Genomic DNA, 26,842 nt, shown 5'->3' with positions numbered 1-26,842 from the left:
TCTATCTATCTATCTATCTATCTATCTATCTATCTATCTATCTATCTATCTATCAAGAAACTATTTGTTCAGTTTTTATTTAGGCTATTCTAGACATTTATTTATTATTAATTTGAGTTACAATTAAAAATGTGTGTGTGTGTGTGTGTGTGTGTGTGTGTGTGTGTGTGTGTGTGTGTGTGTGTGTGTGTGTGTGTGTGTGTGTGTGTGTGTGTGTGTGTGTGTGTGTGTGTGTGTGTGTGTGTGTGTAGCTGTCAGTCCTTCAGTCGGGCAGTGCGGATGAGCCGGATACGCCAACTTCAAGCAATGTAGATATAGCTGACCAAATTCACACCGATTTCAGACTCGAACCCTTTCCACGCTCGGAATACTGGCTTCGTCTAAAAGTAAACATCTTTTCGGGGCAGACAAACGACAAAGAAAGAAAGTGGGAGTGGGATTTTGCTTGAGACATATTTGCTGGCTGGTTTAGCCTGACTGGGGTGCGTTAGCATGCTAATGGAGCAGCGCTGCAGTGGATGTCTCTCCACCCGCTCTTTTTTCCTCAAATTAGACTGACGTCGTTCAGATTACATTTCATTCTCTATTTTCAGTTGTATCCGTCAGTATTTCTACTGTTTTTCCTTAAGTGAAGTGTTAAAAAAGCTCCCGAGAGGAGGCTGGCTTGTCAGGCTAGCTAGTTAGCAAGTAGTAAGGAAGGCTTACTAATGAAGTCTTAAGGAGCTTTTGCAGTTTACGGGCGAGAACTTAAAATAACACCGCGTTTTGCTCTTAACTTTAATGTTATATATAACAGCAGACTGTTTTAGCACATTTGGCGAGTTCTTCATCTGTCCAGCGAGCTAATAGTTGAGTTGGTACAGTTAGCTGGCTGCGGTTAGTTAGCTAACTGAACGTTATGCCAAATGAAATTTTACTAAGAGACAGTTAGGACACCACTAGCTTAATTAAAACACTTGTCACTGTGTGATAGTTAATTTATTGTTATACAACCAACAATGGCCTCGGCTGGTAACACTGTCTCATCGTTTGCGAGCAAAACAAAAACGAAGAAGAAACACTTCGTGGCTCAGAAAGTGAAGCTGTTTCGTGCCAGCGACCCTCTGCTCAGTGTTCTCATGTGGGGAATAAACCATTCGGTGAGTCAAACCTGCAGTTTTTTTCTTTGTTTGTGTCCGTTATTGATCAATGAATTAGAGTTGACGAGGAAAGAGAAGTTCAGTAACGTTATGTCTCGCAACCGACCATCTGTTGTTGGATCCTCTGCTTTGATTTTCTGTTGCTTTGCTTAACCTTCAGTTTATTGAACAACATTCGGTTTTGTTCCTTAAAACACCTGCAGTTGCATGTTCTTAAAGCATGTGAACCAAACCTGTCAATTAATTGTTGACTTAAGGATATTGTTCTGTTCATGTCAAAAAACTTCTTCCGAAATGCCCCTATGATGCAAACTACCGGTAGTTTAAAACCTTCATTTGTTGTTTATGCCGTAATGAATCTCAATTGTAAGTTCTCTATGTCCTTTTATGTGCATGCAAAGAGGTTGCAAAATAATATCTGTATCAGTAGTGGAGTTGTGGGTGAGTAATCGTTTCCTGTTGGAAGTTTTGGTTGCAAGATGATAAGCTTAGAGGTTTACTGAAGCAAGACTCATCTCAGCTGATACTGACTGTTATTGTTTGCACCATTAGTTGTCTTTGGAGAGGAAAGCCTCCTAGATGTGCTTCTCTAATAGGCCTGCTCATTTCAGTTGGTAGTGTTTCATATTTATATAGTGGCTGTTTGACTGTACTTTGAGGTGAGGAGAGGCCGTATTTGCAAAAAAAAAAAAAAAAATCCAATTTAGATGCCTTGGTGTCCCAAGTGTCAGTTATGTTTGGTGTGACAGTCTTCACCTCCAGCTGTTTGTTAGATGTCTCTATGAATGAACTGTCTCAGACCAGTCATACATCCTTTTGTGTTCTACATGAAAGTCTCTTAAAATGTCATTCTTTGGAGGTCTTCAGAAATACAGCTTGTTTTCAGTTTTCTACACTGTCTGGTGACATTTTCCAAATGGTAGATTTGTTTAGTTGTCTGAGATGTAATAAAGGTTTGTTATTTTCCAGTCACACATACCATTCTTAAGGGTCATTTTTCTGCTTAATTTATTTATTTACAGTAGATAAATGTAGCCTGCATGGATGGTTGACATTTAAGAAAATGTTCAAGTAGACCAGGCATGAAAATAATGCAACTATTTCTTTTGTATTCATGGCCTCACAACCCATTGTCAAAACACTGAAAAGGTATCCAGAAATGTATGTACATGAGGATATATATATGTGTGTTAATATTAATAATAGTGTTGGTTGTTTCTGTATAGGTTAGTATTATTGGGTATTTTCAATCTATTTTTATATTTTTTATTACTTTTGTTTTGCCCTCTAATCTTAACTTGCATCCAATTTTTTTTATTATTATTAAATATTTCATTTCTAAATGTTTCATTTATCGTTTGCAGCTGTCTCCAGAGATTATTATCTCTCCAGAGAAATGATCCAAGAAAATTTTTGGACAAGAGGAGGAATAAAACGAGGATCAATATCATTGTGGCATTAAGAACAAGTCTATGGCAGTGTAATTAAACACAGTATGTGTATAGCCTACATAAATAATAAGTCAGCATTTTGCAAATGCTGTGGGTACGTTCAAATATACTTTTTGTATGAATGTTTTGAACACATAAAACTGTGCTGCATTACTCCACTATTTCATTTGACAAATAAAGTAACAAGTTAGCATTAAACATTGTTACTTTCAGCTTATTCTTTAGAATAAAATAAAATCATGTGATCAAACAGAAGTTACAAAACTGTATTTTATTACCTCATCCATGAACATGATTTGTGAGTCCCTCCCATTGATGATTGAGGTGAAGACGACAACTCCCATCATTTAACGCTCCTTCACAGCGTCATCAAGCTACGCCTTTCTCATTGTTATGAATATGTGATGTCCTCTAGCAGTGAAAATTACATACTGTGCCTTTAAAGTTTGTGATGTAACTGAATTTGCGGCAAAACTTTTGTTCGGCAAGACATCCAAGTAAAATGATCGAAAAAGAAGAAAATGTTGGCTGAGGACATCTGTCTATATCGATTGTTGATTGTGTGGCAGATCTGACCGTGAGTGTGCAGTCATTTGTAAGAAAGTTTAAGGCAGGGTTTAACTAAATATTTAAGAAGTCTAGCATGTCACCAGTGAGAAGTCTGACATTTCACTGGAATATCAAGTTATTACTAGCCTACATTTTGATGAAAAATTACATATATATATATATATATGAAACGTATACATGGATGAATTGTTCAAAATAGATAGGGTGAATTTCCATTTCATTCCAACTTTAAGCTGTAAAGAGTTTTATGTTCAAATTTTAAACCACAGCTGATTGTTGGGTTGTTTTGCATGATATAAACATCCACAGAGAGCTGTGGTGCTTTGTGCCATGGGTCAAAGCAGAGGTCAGGTCTTGGTCTTGTAGGGCTGGAATGGAATTGGAGAGGGGGAGGCCAAAAATCACAAGAGAGAAGCGGAGAACAGATCCTTCCCTATCTGTGACAGCGCCATCAGTTAAACACATTGACTGCCACTGACCGGAGCTAAGCAGCGCTGCTACATTCTGTAGGCTGAAAGTGGGCCTTGAAACCTAACCTAGTGTTGGATATTTTATATATCAAGCAACTCTGAGAGCATGTGGTCAAGAAAGTTGAGGGTGGAGTAGTTGGTGCAGCTCTCTGTGGTGCTTACACTGCTAATGAATCATGCATGCAGCTGCAGGCCCTCACTGAGCTCAGACTACTAAACAGAGAAGCAGAGGCTCTTGACCACTAAGGACCACGCTGCTTGAATTTGGTTAGCAAACCAGTGAATGGGGAATATAATGTAACATTATTCTGCTCATATCAAGGAGCACCTCAGCTTTTGTGTTCTCAAGCTGTCTGTTTTTGTGCGTCTACAAAAGGCTAATTTGTATATGCATTGAAAGTGATATGAGAGTTAATGCTAATAAGGGGATATTCAGTTTAGATGATTATGAAATCAAACACTCTGGAAGCGGTTGTTTTAGTCCAGCTCAATCACTTAGGCACCCTCCCCTTTCTGCTTACTCTGTACAGGTCTTTACTCTCTCTTAATCTCTTTATCTCTTACTTTTCTCTTTGTTAAGCCCTCCATACTTCCCAGACTCTCCCGCCCTGACCAAGAGTTGCTCTGTCTGTGTTTGGATTGCATAAGGAGTTTCTAAAAATACTCAAGAAGATTCAGCAGCCAATCTGTGGCACTGGGAAAATAGACACACTATTTTATTTTTACACTTCCTAAGGCAAATGCTGATCATCTTCAAAGTCTTTAAAGCTCAATCAGAATGCTTTGATTAGGGCAATACATGCAGATGATTTTAACATGCTCTCTCAGTAAAATGCATTTCTGCTGAACTACACGTGGGATACTATTTTCCATTTACTTTGTTGTAGGCGTTTCAGGTTCAACAAGAGATTTGCTAATCGCCATGACAATTTTTATCTGTGTAGTCTTTTTTTTTTTTGTCCATACTACTAAGGGAAGATAAATTAAAACTAACACTGATAGTCAGTTTATCCATAGGCACCTCGTTCTCTTCTTCATTTGCAAGGCTTAGCTTATGACGCCTACACAAATTCAGTGTGCCTAAGGCCCTTTTTATTTACACCTGGTAGTAAGATGCATTTTGGTAAATCGGACCACAAGTGGATGATGGTAAATAAAGGTGTGAACAGGGTCTAAAACGTTTTGAGCTCGTCCACTTTTGACCTCTTCCAGAGGTAGTCGAAAACAAAATCGAACGGATGGCTTTCTTGTAAACGCTCATGTAGCCGAATGTGTTTGAACAGCCACAAAAGACCATCTGCTCTCCACCTACTGACCTAAACATTATCTGAAGTGCGCTAGCAAGACGGGATTTAAACTGTCGGCTGGAGACCCGAGTTTGGTTTGAAGACGAAAAACACACTAAGCACAATGTTCTATCGCTTTTCCTGATTTCTAACACGTACACACTTCGTTCATCGCGGTCTTGCGGATATCAGAGCAGAAATGAAAGCTGCCTGCTACTCTACGTATTTCTGTCGTCTCCGGTTGCGTTCATATGTAAATTGCATATGTAAATTATTTCATCCATTAGATCGAAAGATCTGAAAAAGCCTATGGATTTACCCGGCCATTGACTCGGCCAAGTCGACCAAAATGAATTTTAATACCAGGTGAAATAGGTTCTTCTAAGTTTGTTATTCATATGAGGGAGGGCAGCACAGGTGAATGACTTGCATAATGGATTTACCTCAACCTTGAGTAGGACAAGATAAACATGTACCTCAGATTTGGTCATACACATTCTCACTGCTATCTCACTCACTACTAATCTTGTTGCTGTTGCTATGTTTTCGTTTTAACTCAGTATCAGCACCTGATGAACTTTAATTTGAGAGTGTCTATATGAAATGACTTGCATCTGAGGTTTTAATGCATGTGGTCAGACCTCATATGTGACCTTAGGGCTTTTTCTTTAGCCTTCCTCAAGAATTTGAATGAGCCATTTGGTTAGATTCCTTCCTAGTTTCCAGAACACCTTTTCTTTGTATCGAAGCCTAATTTTTAAAAATGGTTTTCTAAACGAAGTGTGTTGACATGAGAGTGAGTAAATGAGGACAGATTTATAACTATGCCTATAATATATTATCATGTCCACACACTTAATTTATAAAACCAAAAGTTTACTCACCCTAAGTGTTGTGCAAAAGTAAATTATGACAGAATTAAAAATTTTGGATGAACTATCCCTTTAAGGTAAATCAACACTCTTCTGTGTAATTTGTCAATATATAATTTTAACCTGTTTCAGATGTTATTGTAACTTGATTTTAGACTCATAGGCTCATAGGCCATAAATGAAGGCATTGTTGACGTCAAGAGGCTGAAATACCGAACACCCCACTATGATGAATGCACTGCTTAGAAACAAAGAGCTTTATAAACATCTGGTAGGAGGATGAGCATTCTCTGAACTAGGCTTCCTGTACTGATGGAGTGCAAGCTTGTCAGCTCTGTAGCGGAAAACCTGACTTCGCTGCCATGGAGACAAACAGGAAGTGGTAGTGTGAAACTTGGCCGATGAGATGAGATAAGTGCTTACTTCTTGAACAAATGAAACCGTTGCTGCAGGCTTGTAAAACACCTATAACGTGGCCTCAGCACGATGGGGAGTCTAAAGCAGTCGCCTTTGAATGTTATTTCTGTTTAAAGTATGAGGAAGGTAGTTGAGGAGATCCTGTGCAGCTGCTCCTGGCTTTGTTGAAAATGTTAGGCCACTATCCCTGGATCCTCAAAGGATCTAGCATGTAGGTGGAAAGTGGGACAGTGGAGTATGTTGTCTACTCCTGTTTCTCAGTTTCTAATCTTGTGCAGTGCAACGTCTCTAAAACTGCTCACGCTCCGTCACAGGCTCACGGAATAGAATTTATTGGATCAAGTTTACCCGCTCCAATGGTTAACTGGTTTTTAGGCAGCTAAAGACGCATTTGTTTCAAACCAGCATAGGCACTTAATCACATTAGATGTTTTCCATGCAACAACACAGTAAATGACTTTGCAAACTAGTACATTTTTGTTTCATTATTTTATTAAAGAGAGAGCATCTTGTGTGGAGACGTTCAATTTTTCTGGATTAAGCCAGTCACACAAGACTTTGAGCATGCAAAATTGCTTCGAACACTGCAACGGTTGTGATATGATGTCTCGCTCTCAGTGTCTTTTTAAAAAAAACATGAATTCAACATATAACAAATAGTTATACATTCAAAATGTAAAAATATACAATCTACTCAACCTTTACTGCAAAAAATATCATTGTTTTAATTCAGCCAAGACGACATGCAATGAAGTATCAATCTTCTACTAGTCACACGTCTTCACATGATTCTAATTCGAAGGTCAGAGTTCAACGAACTTGCACTTCGGAATCAAACTTTTCGCATGAGCATGCATTTGTGCTCTGACACATTCTCATGCGTTTGGAAGTCAATGGAACGAAAAGTGTAGTGTGACCACCCCTATGTCTGTTAAAGGGATAGTTGAGCCTAAAATTAAAATGTTCTCACCTCCATGTTGTTCTAAAACTGTATTCATTTCGTTTCCGCTGTGAAACCAAATGTTGGTAACCAAACCATTTTTCTTACCATAGACTTCCATTGTATGGACAAAATACAAACTGAGAAATTCAAAATAACTTATTTTGTTTTCATTTTAGGTGAACAAGTATTGTTTAAATAACCATTGAAATCACTGTCAGCAGTGTTATTTTACTATTATTTATACTATTATGGTATTTATTAATAATGGTTTACTAATTAATTCCATTTGAATATTTTTATTTATTTAAATTTGAGTCATTTTGTTATGTGCTTCTGTGATTCTTTTTTTATATTTTATTTTAATTTAAAAATTTTAATAAATGTTTATATTTCTTTAATTTATATGTAATTTTAGTACACAAAAGAAGATATTTTAATGAATGTCGTTAACCAAAGAGTTGATGAACCCCATTGACTTCCATAGTATGGAAAACATTTTATGGAAGTCCATGGGGTCCCATCAATTGTTTGGTTACCGACATTCTTCAAAATATCTTCATTTTGTGTTCAGCAGAAGAAAAATAAATGCATAAAGGTTTGGAACAACTTGATGGTGAGTAAATGATGACAGAGTTTTCATTTTTGGGTGAACTATCCCTTTACTCAAACTTGCGTAACATTTGTGTCATTTTTGCCTATCATTGTTATGCACAGACCCAGGTGTCGGATAGGCTACTGTGTTTCAGAAAAAGGAACATGTACAGTTCCTTATTTGTCAATATGGTATAAAGTCCTTTAAAGGCCTAGGTTTTGTCTCCAAAATAGGCTGTAGCTGCTGAGAGTGACTGAGAAGGCCCCCTATGTAGCTGACGTGGGGTCACAGAGAGCCGTTTTCCGCTCGCTGTTGCTTCACCGTTGCCAGTAGACAGGCTTAGTCCTCTAGAAAGCACAGCTCATACCTCATCCTGCTCGCACATGTTTCTGCAAGCACCTGTTGCCTCTTAACCCCTCACAACACCGCTTAGCTTTAATTGCATTTCAAATAAACACCGCATTAATCCCATCCTGCAGGAAAAAAAGACATTGGCTTTACTGTATCACTATGCCGCTGCATTTTACATTCTGTTTAGAACAAAACATTGTCAGAAAAAAAGTGTTGAAAGACGGAGATTTTCATCTCCTTTACTTTTGGTTAGCACTCTTTTGGTTTGTGGGTGATTTAGTGTAATGTTCTCTTGGCACTCATGCTGTCTTCAGCGGCTCTGCCTGTAGCTCTCTTGATCTTTGATAAATAGTGTGTACAACAGCCTGGCGGAGGAGCAGTTATGTTTCTTTTGGTCAGACAGCCCATCTATTCTATTAAAAGGATGAATGGTTTGTGTCAGCACAATCTAAAGAAAAACTAGTTTCTGTTTTAGTGATGAGTGGGCATAAACATTTATGAAATTGGCTTCCTGTGTTCATAGTTTTCGCTTCCTCATGTGACATTTAATTTCCTTGACCACATTAAAAAAAGGTTCATCATATTAACAGTCCATAAATTAATAATTTTTGTTGTAATGTACCTAATTTCTTCCTAAATGTGCTCTTCTTACCTAGGGATTTAGCATAGCCTAATTTCTGACCACAGCGTGAAAGATGAGCCTAACTCACTAAGCAGTAACCACAGCATGCATTACAGCCTCTTTACACTTGCTTGTGTCAGGAGAGAGGCGTTTTAAAGGGTTTCAAGTGACCTTGTTTAAAATGCCTGACTCCCTTTCGCAATTTGCATTCTTGTAAAGGTTTTCAGTAACCCAAAGCCTGCTCGGATCGGCCCATAGGTTTCCCCTTGGAACCCCACTCATGTCCTTTTTGACAGAAATGAAGGAAAAAACATATTGGAAATGGAATATAGTCTGTCACTGTTATTTAAGGTTGCATGTAATGTGACACTTTGCAGGTCTAAATACCTGGATACCTAAGGGGCCGTTCACATGTCACGACTTTTGCTCGCTTAAGTTTGTCATTTTAAATGTAGAGGTGCGACAAGCGTACTCGTGTTTTTCCCAGGCGCGTCTACACAATTGATCTTTTGCTGAAACTTCTTCGTTTTCATGGAGAACGCGGCTCATGATTGCTTTTGAAAAGAGGAGAAAGTGGCGCGGCCATGTGTTTTAACACATTTTCATTTAGGTTACCTTTGCCACCATCTAATGCTTACTTAAAGTTAATATTTAAAAACACTAATAATTTGATGCCTAAATTCACTTGTAGCATTTAAAATTATTGCTTTTAGTGTTTATTTATCATTTATATAGACAAAATAGTAGGGCTGCCCCCTAATAGTCGACTAAAGTTAGTCAACTAGAAGAGGCTTGGTCATCCAAATTTTAAATAGTTGCAGAAAAAAAGACTCCACCGTAATTGGCAAAGTCACGCAGTAACAGATTGTTAACATGGCAGGTCCATGCAGTAATATGTTAATTATTAACGCATTATAATTATCTATCTATAAATTACAGAAACTGTCTGTGTGTCTGTCTATATGTCTGTTATTCGCATATCTCTCCAACCGTTAGTCGGTTGATGGATTTCAAACTTGACAACAGGTGTCTTGAAACGGGCACGAGTAAGTGCAGTGCCAAGTTGGACGTTGTTTGGATTAGAAATGCAAAAGATATTGGTAAATATATCGGTAAAAGAAGCACACATTGAAGTTGTGGTTTAAAAATAAACATTCTAAACTCTGTCAGCTAAACATTAAGTCGGCTACACTGTTTACTTCTGAATATTATATTTTATTCACAACCATCATTTGTAGCCTATTCACAAACTGTTTGCTCAAGCGTAGCGTTTTCTCTGAGTTCACTGCATAGCCTGCTCCCTGAATCGTGTAGTTCAATTTTCCATATTTATTGTATGCCATTATGTCAGTATCAGTATTTGCTTTCTTCCATGCACAAATAAAAATGAACTTTTGCTGTGTAATTGTAACAATGAGCACTCAAACACACCAAACCAACAATTATTAAAAACGCACACAAAAACTGATTTTGCACTAGTATATAAGAATTTTACATACCAATGCATTCTTATCATTCTTAAAAGTAATCATTCTAGGGGAATTAGCTATACATCAGTGTATGGGTCTTAAATTGCAGTTTTATTATGTTATAAGATAAGTGTCTACAAGGAAAGCCAACTAATTGACTCTTGAATGTGTGACATTCATGAAGAGGTTTTTCAATATTGACATGCAGAACAAATGAGGTATAATCACACTTGCTCAAAAAAGAAAATGTATTCTACCTCCTATAGGTAGCACTCCTTACCCACAGTGCATTTGGCTCTGAGACACCCTTCAAATCCAGAAGCCTGGCATTCAACTAGCCAATAGGAAAGTCTCTAGAGACTTCAATGCTCTCCATTCTCTGAGAGGTCACATCACAGTGGGTCGATGCAATATCTCCTTGTTTTGGAAGACAACCTGTCTCTCTCTCTTTAACTCAGTTAAATGGTTTGACTGACAGAAAGCGAGCCGATAGATCCAACTTCTTTGACCTTTGGTTGCTTTACTATGTATTTTCAGAGGAAATGAAGCGATTAGCTGTAACTCACGCCTTGATTAAAAGCCTTTTTCTTGCTGATTAGATCTATGTGAGATCCTAAATGACTGCCATCTTCTGTGCACTTCTGTTCTGTTGCAGTCTCTCATTTTTATTTATCTATACCTTTTATTTATATTGATTTATTTACATGTACCCTGTAAATATTTCTACATAATAAATAAATTATGAACGTTAAGATTTTGTAATGCCCAATTTAAACAGATTGATTTAATTTTTAATTCGATTTTAGACCAAATATTATAGTATCAAAATGGTAGCTATTTAATGTCAGCCATTTCTTGTTTATTGGCCTTAACATGAAAATAATTAACAACCAAAATTTTTATAGCGGTGTATCCCTGTTTATTTGTTCTTTTTTTTTACAATATATTTATTATTATCTGTTTCTGGAGAGCTTGTCAAACATAATCTTTGATCTCCCATGGTGCTTCGTGCCTATTTGACTGCTTATAATTATCCTAGTGCATTCACATCCTCAAACAAACAAATATATCACAGTAATTAAAGCCGCCTTCAGTCCTCTTGAGTTTAGTTAGCGCTATTGTTATTTATTTATTTATTTCTTAATAAAGGGAAAGAACCTATGAGTCACCAGATTTCTTTGTTTGGATGAAAACTGTCCACAGCAGTTTTAAATTCCCACTTCTCACAATGCAGCAGTTTCCGTTATTACAGTTTTATTACAAGTGTTGTTTTCACAAGAGCAAACTGTGCAAAGCAGGAACTGATGACTGTTGAATGTAGCACATTGTTTTAGATCCTGAGCAGAGCAAAACAGTGCATTGTGTCACAGAGATATCGCCCTCTGATGAGCAGAACACATCACTCACACTGAGTGAAGCGTTCCTGTACCCAGCGCATCTCAGCACCTACTGTTTGTGTGCATTAATTGCTTCAGTGTCAATTATGTTAATCGCAAAAAATGTGCGGTTGTTAAAGCGTGTGTGAACTGACTGGTAGCAAGTTTTCAAATCTTAGGATTTTTGTAGCTTATTGATAGCCAACAGACTGTTTAATCAGCTGATACTTGGCCATTTTAATATTATTTCATCAGCATCTGCAGTTAACCACACCCAGCTTTTTTTTATTTTTTATTTTTTTATTAAATAGTTATCTATAAAGTATTTTAAATAAGGTTTTTACATCTCATATCTTAAATTGTATTATATGTATATTTTTATAAGCTCCCCTACTCTCAAGATATTGGTATTGGTCATACGTTTCTTTGCCCATATCGGGTGACCACTACATTTGACTCAAGACTCAAACCCTGAACAAGTAACCAGTAACTGAATCTCTCTCCTTCTCTCTAGATAAATGAGTTGAGCCATGTTCAGATCCCCATCATGCTTATGCCTGATGACTTCAAAGCCTACTCTAAGATTAAAGTGGACAACCACCTTTTCAACAAGTGAGTTCCTTTCAAACTTTTCACTGTTCCTCATTCTCATATGATCCAACTTTTAATCGTGTGTTATAAGCAGTGTTGGGGAAAGTTACTTTTAAAAGTAATGCATTACAATATTGCGTTACTCCCTTAAAAAGTAACTAATTGCATTACTTAGTTACTTTTTTAGAAAAGTAATGCGTTACGTTACTTTTGCGTTACTTTTTCCCCCCCTCGGCTGAGCTTGTTTTTTTTTAAACACAAAAGTTATATTTTTGAGCAAATGTAAAGACCCTTTCACACCAAAAGTGAAATAATAATTCTCAGGCTGAAGAAAATGTGTACAGAGGAGGAAAGCAAACAAGCAAACCTTTCTATCTATCTATAGTCATTTTTGCTTATTTAACTGCATCATCGAAGGTCAGAAGCAAGTACATTGGTCAATAAAGTTAGATTAAATGCATAAAAATGTATGTTTTATTTAACATATTAAGTTATTGGAGGTTTGCATAGTTTTCTTATTCTGCATTTCACTGATTTTATTCATTTTGAGGAATATTGAATAGTTTTTTCTCTGCACTTTGATTTGTCTCAACATGAGGACAGGCTGTCAGTCAATAAATAGGAAAACAAAGTAACTTGCGTTACTTATTTGAAAAAGTAACTCAGATATTTTGTTGTAAATTTTAAAAGTAATGCGTTACTTTACTAGTTACTTGAAAAAGTAATCTGATTACGTAACTCAAGTTACTTGTAATGCATTTCCCCCAACACTGGTTATAAGAGGGGTGAATCTCATGAAAGAACATGTCTGAATCATATATCATAAGAAAAATTCTTAGTACTGTAATAGCATAATATATAGTCACCATAAAATCAATGGATTAATGGGATATTGCAGTATTTATTCTAAATGACTTATAGGTGCACATCATGACTTGTTTTTAAATTCACATGCTCTCGTATCCTTTAATATTCAAATTACAAATTAGTCCGTGCAAGTTAATACACAGAAAAAAATAGTTTGCCGTGGTAATCTTTAATCAAAATCTGAAAAGTTACTTCCGGTCTGGAATTGCGTTCCTTTTCTGATGACGTCAGTTTGACGGCTTGGTTTGAAAACGCTTAACCACTCTCCTCAAACCGTTAGTCTGCTGAGCGAGAGATGGAGAGGAGGAGCGCTAAAGTAAAACCCTGCCCTCTGTTCAATATTCTCTTTCACTTGGAAATACGTCACAACACTGGAGAAAAGTCGTTTGCAACTTCCGGTTCATGCAGACTTTAATCAAAAAATTCTTCCCCTCCCTCTTACAACGACGTGTTTACTGGTGTGAGGGCGGGACAACCGGTCACTCGCATGAGATCACAGCAGTAGCAACCCACAAAGATCCAATCAATAGAGTGCTGCAGGGATGATGTATTTTTGTAGGCCAAAATCCAAATGAGTTCCATCATCCCAAAGTTAACGTTTTTTTTTTAATGGTTTGATTTTGGTTAAAAGCCTGAAATAAGGTGGTCTGTGGTGAACACAAGCTTTTACGTGTCTTAAAAAAAGGTAGTTGCTAAATCACGTTGTCCGGGACATTAAACGGCATCACACCGAACAGGTAAACTAATCTACGCTCTAGTCTGCTTTCACAGCCTCATTGTGTTTATAGTCACACTCTTGCTAACTATTCTAACTCACACTTTCAGAGAAAATTCTTTTTACTATAAAGATTGAAATATTTGTGAGAAGCTTGGTGGTTCTGGTGATGTTGAAGTCGAGCGACCGTGGTGTAGTTCATTTATAGCCTAAGGTTAACTTTTTTAATTCTGGCAATTGTATTTTAGGCTTCAAAATTCATAAAAGTTGTTCATTTGTGAAAATTACTTTAATGGACAAAACGTGCAAGTACCATAAACTTTTGTTGATCACAGAGCATATTTTTTTTGCGACAATTCAAAAGTTTATGGAAAAATCGTATTGTTTTTTTTGTCGAGGGTACCAGTGTGATGCTAACTTCTGGGTTTGCCTACAAAAATATGTCACCATTGCAGCATTCAGTTCCCGATTGACAAAATATCCGTGCATTTTTTTTTTTCATTCGTTTCACTCTGATATTCGTCACTCTAGAGAAGACTCGTAACTTCTCTTTCATTGTAAATATACAAATGACTGACTTTTCTTTGTGAGATTGACCCAGCAAATTCTAGAGATGTTTATTTGGTGTATTCACTTTGATCTCTTTACTGCTTTGCTTTTCAGAGAGAATATGCCAAGCCATTTTAAATTCAAGGAGTATTGCCCTCTTGTTTTCCGTAACTTGAGAGAGAGGTTCAACATCGATGACCAGGACTTCCAGGTAAGCTTTGTGAAAGAGAGAGAGAAATTATCCAAGGTGTCACGTTCAGTGTCTTAAAGCCACAGCGTAATATTGCATTTGAATAACACAAAACACCAGTGTACTCTCTACTAAACAATGCCAAATAGATTGAGGTATCTGTGAGAAAAGCCCATAATTATCAAGAAGTAATTTAGTCATTAACCACTCGATTTGCTGTCGTAATGAACACCATTATTCCCCATAATAACACAGTAATGTCAGAGCTGTCCTTGCATCCTCCAGCCTCCCACGTACAAATGTTCTTAATTGCCTTCATATCCTTTTCCCTTTATCCCTTTCATAGAAGAAAATACCTTTTTTAGAAAGAATACTCGCAATCAGCTTGCGTTAGGCAGAAGGGCTTTTCTCAACATTTCTAATTTTGGCTAATGAGGAAGATATGCCTTTGCATTTCACTGTAATCAGTCAGAGCTCAGGTTCTTGGTTAGAGTTCTCTGTCTGCTTGTGTGGGTTTTAAAAGGTATTACATTATGACTGTAACCCTGACACATACAAAAAAAACATCAGCTTCCCAGAATGTGCTGCATATTTTATGGTCTTGATTAGAGACGTTCAGTACGAGCTGTTTACTGGACGTTTAGCGTAGTCTAGGCTTCCTATCTTATACATCAGAGACAAATGAAACCTTTATTGCACTAAGACAAGCACAACATTGAGCAAATTTAGAAATGTGTACATAAAACTACATATTTTCAAAATCAGCTAATCAATTTTAAGGACACCTATAACAGTGGTTCTCAAGATGAGTTAAAATAACTTAAAACCAGACAAAATAAGCATTGAAATAAGCCAAAGCAACTACAAATCAAGATCTTTCTTAGTTTAAATTCCGCCCTCGACAACTGTTGCTTGATAAACCTGAATATACGAGGTAGCGTCATTTAAACAAAAAAAAAATTCTAGCTCTGACAATGTAAATGAATAAAATCCATGAGCTTTTTTATTATGAATATACAAATTTTTAGTTACACCAATCTAAAAAAATAATAATTATCCAGTAAATCACGACTGGAAGAGTCATGGGGCCTTGAAATATTATTGTGGACAATGTGAGGCCTTGGAGTAAAAATGTTTGAAAACCACTACCCTATATAATTAGGCTAGTTTTGGACAGCTTTTCATGTTGGTCATAGGTGGGCGGTACTTTGGACCAGACGTTATGGCGCAAGTCAAAAGTCTGGCTATGCGTAACTACCTGCATGATAACAGCTGTTTTGTAATACAGATCTAGCATAATTCCGTTATGATTTCCTAGCTGTGTGGTTTTTTCAGTCCGCCCTGTGTCCTCTGACAGCTACCTGCCTCATCATCACTATTTTCAGCCCATCTGTGCACCACTTCCCTGCGGAATGAGCCATCAGCTGAACAGCTACAGGCCCTAACCCGGCCGCATGACTCACCCTGGGAAGCCTTTCGAAATCTCATATCCTGCTTTTGGTTTTGTGTTTAATGAGTATACTTGGTGAATATGGTGAGGGTATCTATGAGGAAATCCAACCACAAAGATTTGAGGAACAGAGAGGCGATAGGAATATGTGTGGGTGTGTATGTTACATGTTTGAGGTAGCAGACCTTGGAAATGTACGTAGAGCTGCTCAGTGCAGCTGTACCCGTCACTCACCCTCGCTGAGCCTCCGGTCTTTTCATGTGCTTTGTGTCCACGATGAGCATTTTCCTGAAATTGGTACAGACACAAGGGCAGTTGGAAAATTGCTGTGTCTACATCTAAGTGGTCATGTGTTGGTGGGCAGGGCGATTACAGTAAAACCTATATACCCTTTTTGTCCGAGAGCCAGTGCTCAGTGGTGAATTCTGTCAACCTCTTTCAGAACTTGAACTTCAGAACTTTCTGCATTACATAACTGACTTAATACTTAAACTGCCCACAAACAAACATGCAGCAACGAGCATCAGTCTTATTTTTTGCTGTGCATTAGGCCGCCACGATATTGGAAAAAACTGTCATTGCGATATTTTTTTTTCTGCGATATGAAAACAATTTCACCTGATGATTTGAATAGCTCTATTCGTAAAGAATTCATCATTCTAGGATGATTGGGGTAATTTTTTAGTGCATCTGCACTCTGCATAGAAAATAATAAACAAATTACAAGCATCTGAATATAATAGAACTAAGACACAGATGAAATAAGCAGTGCTTTGTTTTTCAGGTAAATTAATTATTCAGGTACAGACATTGAATAATCAAATGTAAAATAACACTGGATAGTCTTCGCTGTATAAATTAAATATGATTCATATAATTAATACAGTTTATCTTTGTTAAAGCTACAAAAAGTGATTTTCTATTTTGTTGTTTGATTAACTTTGGTGACACAAACAGTATTCAATAGAATGCACGTATCCATTACCGTAATGACAAGCATCCGTTTTCTTTCTCTGTTACAACTCATAATCGACTGCGTTTATGAGGAAACTCCTCGAGGCGGGCATTTTGACTTAGTTTTCCGTGCACATGTCCATTCCAGCTCAAATAGATAAGAAAGGGAAGGGAATTCAGTGTTCACGAACTTCACTAGCTGTATGTGTGGCTCTGTGTGCGCACAAAACAACGCGCGAGTTCCATTCTTTTTACACTTGATGTCTAGACAGGACTTAATAACACATGCAAATGATAAACTCACTATGATGGTTAAACTTTGGAATTAATCTGCGAATCACATGCGTTCCGAGCCAGGGGGCAGCTGACCCGTACCGATCAACTACGTACGAACCCTATATTACATTGTACATCCTGCAATGTGACTATCGCGGATGCGTACATTGTGATATTGGTGCTAAAGCGATACATTGCGCAGCCCTACTGTGCATATTCATATTTTTAAATGTATGTATTATAAAACATTTTTTAAAGAAATTAATACATTTATTCAGCAAGGATTCATTTAATTTTATCAAAAGTGACAGTACAGAATTTATGACTCCTGGAAAAAATATTATGCTTTCCACCAAAAATACTAAGCAGCCAACTTTTATGTTAATTACATAATCTTGCTTTCTGGATAATGACATTAGCACTAAGTTCCTGGATCGAAACAAGCAGGTGTGTGCTGTACAGCTGATTTTTCTGGCTCAGGACTGTAATGTGTGGAAAAGGGGAAAAACTACTGCTTTTTACATCCACAATTTTTTGGTGTTAATTGGTTGCTAATAAACATTGGTGGTTGCCAAAGTGTGCTTAAAGAAAATGTGTAAATACATTCTAAGTTGAACAGATGCTAGGTAAAGATGGTAAGAGAAATTAGAATAAAAACAGACAGCTAATCTGTTTCAACTTTTCTGCTTTTTAAATTACCATTAATTTCTAATTCAGGGCATTGATGATGTTGAGATCTAACTTCATGTATAAATAAGTGCAAGACCTGTCAGTTGCATCCATTTTTGTGTTTATTATGAATGCCAAGACATCTTCCTCTTTTCTATGTGTTGGCAGAACTCTTTGACCCGTAGCGCGCCCCTCGTCAGTGAAGGTCAGGGTCGTAGTGGTGCTCGCTTCCACACCTCCTACGACAAGAGGTACGTCATCAAGACCATAAGCAGCGAGGACGTGGCTGAGATGCACAACATTCTCAAGAAGTACCACCAGGTGCGAACACAAAAGCTCATACATTCCCTATTTAAGCGCTATATACATTTGATTGATGTTTTACCAAACATTTTTTAATATACATGCAGATTTATAATGAGCCAGATGGTTATAAGTTCTTTTCTCGCTGCAGTATATCGTGGAATTTCATGGTACCACACTGCTGCCACAGTTCTTAGGCATGTACCGCCTCACTGTAGATGGAGACGAGACTTATATGATAGTCACACGCAACGTATTCAGCCATCGGTTGTCTGTGTATAAGAAATATGACCTGAAGGTAAGGATTATGAAAAATGAGTGGCAAAGTCAAGCGAGATGATGATTATATGGTTTGACATTTTTACATTTTTCTTCTATGTAGGGATCTACCGTTGCTAGAGAGGCAAGTGACAAAGAAAAGGTCAGTTTCACCCTTAAACTCGAACTTTTTTTTTCTTTTTCTTTTCTATTTATCCAGAAATATTTCCTTATTATGTTTGAGACATTGTTTGTATGTTTATTTGTCTTGTACGTTTGGTGAGCCAAAGAAACATTTCCACCCAGGTGGACAATAAAGAATTATTCTATTCTATTCTAAATTCTGAAGGGAAAGCAAAATGTTTTCCTTTATATACTGTATATATATATAAAATAAACTTATTGCATATATATATATACACACACACACACACACACACACATATATATATATTATATATGTATATATCTTTCCTGTGTCAGTCAAGAGTAGTTTTCTGTGTTCAGAGTATATTGCATGTCAAGTCTCTTTGTTGTTTGTGGGTTTGTTAAAGATGGTTCATTCTGTAGTGGCTAATCATTTGTCACTTCGAGCACCTTAATTTACTGCGAAGCAGAGAGTGAGTATAAGAGTGAGGCGTGCTGATTTTAGAGCGCCTGTGTGATTATCGGGTGCGCAGATGTAGATCTATCCTATACTTAGTGTGTCAAGGTGAAGCAAAGTCCATGGTGCTTTTTTAAGCTATGGAGATTAATCCATGAGGCTGTAAGCTGCAGTGGCATCAACACTGCGAATGCAAATAAAAAGGATGAATTAATGACCGTCTTAGTCATCAGAAGGTACTAGAACTTAACAAAGAAGAAATATGTTAACAGTTTTTTTAGCAATTAAATTTTTAATAGCCACATTTTAAAGAGATTTTAAATAAAGAGAATCAGCCAAAGATTAAAAATAATAAATTCCTTAATCAAGCATCTTTGTCTAACACAAGACAAAACAAAAGAGCTTCTATTTCAGAGAAAATATCTTTGTTGTTCTCATATTGCAAATTATATGAATCAGATTTTAAATGGAATTTGTATATGTTCTAATAATATATATTCTTAAACCTAGTCTCTTATAGTTATCACACACAGTTTTGCATCTCAAGTCAATTATCTGGCTGTTAAGGTATTTACATTAGGAAAAACAAGACCAAAATGCTGATTAAGGAAATGTTTTTATTTTTAGCAGTTTCTCATCTGCCACATGGATTTTGAATACAGTACTTTCCTATTTATTCTCGGCTCTTTGAATAAATGCTGAACCTGCTGCTGTTCTATTACAGGCCAAAGGCAGCTTTACAGATGACAGTTGAAACTGTGCCAATTTAAGGTCACTGCTTAACAGGGATACTGGCCGTCACTGTCAGCCCTGTGTCCCACATATAGGCTATAGGATATAAGGCTTCACCCCCTTCTCAGAGGACTCACTGTTTTAGCCTCCATTAAGCTGCTTGTTGCCTGGCCAAGTCATGAAGAGGAGTAGAAAGAAAGGTTAATTTTCTTCACACGCTCTGTTTTCTGACAACAGCCCCTCTTTTTTTAAATTGCGTCTGTACATGTCTGTGCAAATGTGGACTTTGAAGTAACTTTCTCAGAAATATTTGCAAAGACAAATATTTATATGTTCTGGTTTTGCTTCAATGCATAATTGTATTATTCACACAATGACTTGAATCATTGATATACTTTTGTGAATACTTTTGTCGACCCAGAATAGGTTTTTAACTCTTTTTTTTTTTCTTTTTTTTTAGAAGATAGATGTTTAAGTGTCTTTAGTTTTTCTTTCCACCATGAAACTAACCATAGAAGCTGGTATGGCATTAAGAAACAAACAAATGAACTATACTGCCATATACTGTGTGATTCAGTCCTGCAGCAGGTTAAATATTTCTCCTTTCGCTCCATCACTGCCTGCCTATCAGGTTCAAGTCCATTACCTCACTTTAAAGGTTAATTTTATGTCAGAAAACTATTAGCTCATGAAAAGTGGTCTCTTTGACGGGTGTTTGGAAGGTAGAGGTTGAAAAATAAGAGGGCTTGGAGACCAAAAATTTATTTCAGAGGTTCAGATTTTTTTGCCTTTGGAATAACATATACAGATGAATCTCACACAATAAGATTGGGGACGTGTATACATCTGTAATGAATGCAAACTATTTCATCAGTGCCCTAATGTCTGTTCACTTTTAGTGTGCACTTATATTGTTGTCTGGTTTGAAGCGCTTTCCTCAACCTTTCCTAAACTGTTTTAATTATTCTTATTTCTTTTATTATCTATGTAATTATTTTTATTTTTATTTCTTCTATGTAAAGCACTTTGAATTACCACTGTGTATGAAATGTGCTATATAAATAAACTTGCCTTGCCTTGCCTTGCCTTGCCTAATGTTCTTCAACCCACCAGCAGGGCACTCTTCAACTATCAATGATTTACCTAGATTTCACAACAGTTTGATAGGTGTATGTTTGCTTTTAAAAGTTGGGAAATCTGCAAACGGTAGAGGCTGTTAAAGTCCATTAATATGGTATTTACTGGAGTCTGGAGCAAGGCTACCAAATGAGCTAATTACAGAGAATTGCTGGAGTGTGTTCATTCTGGAGGTTTAATCACCCCGGAGGACACATTTTCACCCGCATTCATTTTCATTAGTTCGAACAAGCCATAAAAAGTTATTACTTAATTATTAAGTAGTAGTAGTGAGTAATAATGACTTACAGCTGAGTCGTATTGAGTCGTAGCTGATTTTGGTGTTGGCCGGTCTACATTAATGTCAATGCATTCTAGCTACATACTTCTTTAACTCTGTTTAAAAGCTCATTTCTTTCGTAGGCCATTCTGAATATCTCTAAACACAAATGTAGATCAGCTAAATCAGCCAAACTGTTAGACTGCTGCCTCATTTGTTCATATGAGGGTCCCTTGACACTACATGCAGCTGAACGTGCCAAACAGCCTCTTTATTGTGAATCTAGAGCACCCCCTGGTGTGCTGCATGATATTACATTGCATGACCAGGGTATCAGGATCTGAATTTATTTGAATGTTAATGATGAATCTCTTATGATGTTCGTAAAACTGTCTATAAGTGTAAGTGAGCATCTTTAGCACACTAAATGTTGTTCCTCTCTTTTCTACCAGGCTAAAGAACTCCCTACGTACAAAGACAATGACTTCATCAATGATGGACAGAAAATATACATTGACGAGGATTGTAAGAAAATCTTCCTCGATAAGCTTCGAAAGGATGTGGAGGTAAATGATTTAGAAGAATTAGCTTTTTCACTCTGTCTGCCTGTCACAATGATATATTTATCTTGTGCACTTCCTCTCTCCTTTTACTATCCATCTGTTGTCTTTATTCTTCCCTCATATCTCTGTCTAGTTCCTTGCCTTGCTGAAGTTGATGGACTACAGTCTTCTGGTTGGGATCCATGACGTGGAGAGGGCAGAACAAGAGGAGGTGGAAAGTGAGGATAATGAGGGAGATGAGGAAGGAGAGAGTGATGGAGGGATTGTTGGGACGCCTCCTGACAGTCCCAGTAACACCCTAGACAGCTCTAAACCACTCTCTCCGGGAGACTTCGACCCCAATATTGACGTCTATGCCATCAAAAGCCATGACAGTGAGTGAAGAAAGAAGCTTATGTGCTGTCTTATTGAAATGGGACCTGTGAAGATATCCCACGGTATATGATAAATAGTTTGAGCAGCATTTGAAGCCATTGTAAATGACTCTACAAACATACACCTGTGACCTAATTAAAATAAATATTTGTATGGACTAACCGTTTTATAAAAGCAATAAGCCCCGTGAAGCCATAGTCTACTGTGAATTTAGAACAGCTAAGAGGATGCTGCGTTGTACCTAACAATGTCTTTTAGCTGTTCTAAATTCACTGTAGACTATGGCTTCGCAGGGCTTATTGCTTTATTGGACATTATGCTTTATACCAAATCATTTCATTTTGTTTATATGAGGACCTTAAGTAGAATGAAATCCAAAATTGGCCCTATTACTGGTACCCTTTTTTGAATGCATGTTCCTGTGGTTATTGTGAACGCTTCATCCATGCATGATATTTTTAAAATAAAAGTCTTCTAAGTTTTTATCAAAATGTAATAATAGAGGCAGGTGGTGAAAATAATATTAATAGTCAAACATTCTGTCTCCATGCTGGTATGTAACGGCCACCATTCACAATCAAATCAATTCATGATTGATAAGCCAAGACCCACCCTACTTTTTTCTGTACTATGTCCCATTATGAAAATGTATTGCAAACCTTTTTTCCCCCAGATTCTCCCAGAAAGGAGGTGTATTTTATGGCTGTTATTGACATCCTGCAGCATTACGATGCCAAGAAAAAGGCTGCTCATGCAGCCAAGACGGTAAAACATGGGGTGAGTGTAAAAAAAAAAGAAAAGAAAAAAAAAGTTATTTATTTATTTATTTTTGTAACATTTTATTAATATGTAGAGTTATATCACTATAAAGAATTTCAATTAAATTTATGTTAAAAAAAGTGGGAGCTAGAAACTGTAAAACAACATTGACAATGTTTCTGGTATTATGGGATGTTGGTGCTTATAATATTAATATACCAAGTTACTTGAACTACCAAAATCTGCTTTTTACCTTTAAATGTACTGATAACTAGCGTAATAATACAAGTGGTAAAATCGAATAATGATTCAGAATTCATCCTGTAAAACATGGCCAATATTTGTACATAGATGGTGCACAGTTAGGGTCACACACACAAAACCAAAACACCTGCAGGGTAAAACATGACACTTAAATAATGCAATAAACATCCACTAAATAGCAGAAAATTCAAGACAAAAACACTCTGATGTGCATTACCAATACGAATAAACAAAATATATTTATGTTAAATATATATTTTAGTCATATGTGATGTCTAAAACTTCTGGGAATGTCATTTTACTGTTTTTTTTTTTTTTTTTTTTGCCATAAATTAAGACCATACATTTGACAGTCTTTAAGAGTAAAATGACATATGATGTGATGTTAAACCATGTAGCCTACAACTGTTCTGTGTGTACGGTAAGGTAGCATAACCAAATAATAATTGTATCTTTTCTTTAAAAAATTGCAAACATTTTTACATTGTTGGAATTAATAGAAGAAACATCATTAACCAACAAATACTTTTTTAACATGTACCAGAAGTACTGTACAGAGAATTATTTCGGGCATTTCTCTGTCATGCTCATGCATGACTGAAACCTTTATAGCTTTTATCAAGGCATCAACCTCCTGCTTTTTTTGTTTTTTTGTCGAAGGCTGGGGCAGAGATTTCCACCGTGAACCCAGAGCAGTACTCGAAGAGATTCTATGATTTCATCACTACCATTCTGCCCTAGTCCGAGGCAGCTGAGTCGAGTCCACAGGGATGAAGAGGGACGCCAGCGGAGGGGTGTAGTTCACTCACTCGCCTGCTCTGCCACAGGGGGGCACCCCTACAGCAGCTACAACCACCATTCGTTTACATTTTGATTTTCATCTATTCGTTCTTTGTTTTTGTGGGACCACGAGAGTGATGGAAAAGGACAACAGTTACACCTTTTTGGGGGGGATAGGGCTTTTTACTGCTTTCTTATGCATGCCCCTTTTTCTTGTTTGTTCCGTTTGATACTTTTCTTGCCTTTTAAAGTGGAAGAGGGCGGAGAGAGGAAAGAGAGCGCATGTGATGTTCTGTGGCTCAGTTAGTAGAATTATGTCTCTGGATAAGGAGGCCAAAACAGAACTTCTCATTTCATCACATCGCTACCCGAACTCACATCACGCAGCCCTCGGCTGCCCGTTCTGAGGTCAACGGCTTCGCAGAGAGGCACCTGAAGCACTTGACCCCACGGCACCCTGCTCACTAACTCTCCTTACTCGCACAGTCCTCTTCCTGCTCTGGACAGACTAACAAGAAACGCTCTTTGAGCCATTTACAAAAGGAGGACCCATCGCCCCCCCCCACTTGCCTTGTGTGGACAGACAGATAGATGAATCTGACTGTTTTGCATGTTCATTCAGTGTTCTGAGGCAAATGCGTTTGAAATGGAGGCGAAGGTTCTGGTAGGTATTTGTTTTTTGTTTGTTTGTATTTTTTTTTTTTTTTTTTTTTTTTCGTTTTGCAGCAACTTGACAGGAGGGAGAATGAAGACACTGAGGCAGCAGGATCAGTGGTTTCTCTTCAGTCATCAGTGAATTCTGTTACATTAGTGATTCAGTTGCCATCAGCACCTTAAACTGTTGCACTTTTTATTAGGATCACTCGGTCTGTTACGAGCTGCAACAAAAGCACTATGAGGCACTGTTCAACGCAGCCTTGCAGTTTCACGTGTTCTCACGCATACGCTTGTTCTCAGCAGACGAAACATAGTTTACCTCTTGCATCGTACCAGGACACACCATTTTGTGTTGTGTTTCAGTATTCCATGGAGGTTTGGGGAAGGGGTGCTTTGTGTATTTTTTTTTCTTCTTTTTAAAACATCGTTTCTTTTTTTTAAATTGTGTATATGTCTTGTGAGTTTTGTTCGAAATTCTTTTGAACGTTCATATTGGCAGCAACATAGATGAAACGTTGTATATTTTGCACATTATGAATGGAACCAAAATGTTCACGGAATCCTGTTGGTTCAGCAGTGGTATTTACAAGGGAAACATAATACCTGTAACAGAGGAGAATACTTTTATAAATGGCATTGAATTAGAAGCAGGTAATATGACTTAGAGATTAACATTTGTTCCTTAACTTTTCTAATTCAAAGAAAAAGCCGCCTCATCCTATGTTGGTTTAGACTTTTTGATCACTTGCACATATTTTTACATAGACTTTTAATCCACCAGAATTTTAAAGCACCACTCTGTTTGTGATTTGGTAAAAGTGTTCTGATAAATGAAGAATGTTAAAATCCTACAACACAAGTACTGTCTAAAAAAAGAAAGGAAAAAGAGAAAAAAAAATGCATGTTGCATTATTTTTAGTGTTCAGTCTGGTTTAGCCCAGAGATGGTGTATATTCCATGCTTGGTCATATTTTTATTTTTTCCCCCTTGCCCTAAACTCCCCATTCCCCCACCCCAGGTCTATTTTTTTAAGATGGTCCCATACCTGCTTTATACTGTGTTTTCAATGTATACACTGTGCAAGAGTCGTGCCTTTTTACTCCAAATTATTTAATTCTGTATTTTTTAATCTTTTTTTTTTTCAAACAGAAGTAATGTTATTTTCTAATATTAGGGTGGTTGTTGAAAAAAACAGATTTTTCAGTGTTTGTTTTTTTTGTGGGTGTTTTGATGTTTTAAAATGTGCTGTTTCATACAACACATACACTTTCTGTTCACAACAACACAACACTGAAAAGGTCACAATTTCTTCTTGACCGGCTAATTCTATGTGCAAAGCCTTTTGGACAAGATTGTGCATTGTGAATCTGTTGATATGAGTAGGTGTGGCTCTTGTTATAGTGTTAATTGTAAATTGTGTTCGGGCTTTCTCAAAGCATTTTTATCTGGAAGTATTATTCGGCACCAATGTTACAGCGTCCTTGGTTAGTGTTTCATTTTCCTAATAAACTGAGCGCTGCTTGTGCCCTTGGGAAACCATTGCACAGGGAAAATAAGCATTTTTTATTGTTCTCATTGGGTAAGAAAACAAACCCTTGTCGTCTTGGTTATAATATTCGCAAACAACAACATGGGCATGACAAAAGAGGCTGTTTTAGCGGTAGACTTTGATAGTGTCGTCAGAGCATCGCTTCAGCTTCTAATACTGGATTCACACGCAGCGATGTATATGTGATTTCACTAAATGTGAAAAGTGCTATAATATAGCCTACAGCTTCACTTTACGCCTTCTTCAAAAGCCCTCCACCATGTTCTTCATTTGCCAAAAGCATTTTGCTCAATGTTTTCATTGATGCACTCATCACATAGGCCTAAGCTTTGTGGGGGAAATGTCATGTACTTTTTAGCAATTCGATTTTTTTTATTTTCTAAACATTAATGGATGACGTGTTCGGCTGGATTTTATTTGAATATGCAGGTTTACAGGCTTATTGAAAGAAAAAAAATCCCCTCGTTTGTGACTGTTTTAATCTAGATAGTGAAGGTAATAGAAGTGTTGGAGAATCGCTGGTTATCTGCATCACACTCACAGATATGAGTCTAAAAGCTGTTGTTGAGGGTAACCAAAGGGGAGGCTGTCTCATGTGTTATGATGTAAACCGATATACACTCCATTCCATAAGCATTGCTCAAAACAATAAAGCACTTTGTCTGCAATTTATGGTGCGTCTCCATGTGTTCTGCTCATTTATTAATAAGAGTGACGCAGATAATTGACTTTCATTTTATGAAAGCTTGATACTTAAAATGCATGCATTTGTACAGTTTACTC

The 26,842-nt window shown here is 37.1% G+C and overlaps 1 protein-coding gene across 1 annotated transcript; it reads left to right on the top strand.

The window, feature by feature from the left end:
• Positions 1–227: 227 nt before the first annotated feature.
• On the top strand, positions 228–25,651 carry pip4k2aa (phosphatidylinositol-5-phosphate 4-kinase, type II, alpha a). Its single transcript, XM_079601685.1, has 10 exons — positions 228–1,139; positions 12,073–12,170; positions 14,395–14,491; positions 17,988–18,140; positions 18,274–18,420; positions 18,505–18,543; positions 21,565–21,678; positions 21,809–22,049; positions 22,724–22,827; positions 23,734–25,651. The coding sequence occupies exons 1-10, from the start codon at positions 999–1,001 to the stop codon at positions 23,812–23,814; spliced, it is 1,215 nt and encodes a 404-aa protein (XP_079457811.1). The 5' UTR covers positions 228–998; the 3' UTR covers positions 23,815–25,651.
• Positions 25,652–26,842: the final 1,191 nt, after the last annotated feature.

Source organism: Phoxinus phoxinus (genome assembly GCF_949152265.1).
Source record: "Phoxinus phoxinus genome assembly, chromosome: 24".
Classification (NCBI taxonomy): Eukaryota; Metazoa; Chordata; class Actinopteri; order Cypriniformes; family Leuciscidae; genus Phoxinus; species Phoxinus phoxinus.
Note: the sequence above shows the minus strand (reverse complement) of the source record. Positions and strands in the feature narration are given on the sequence as shown.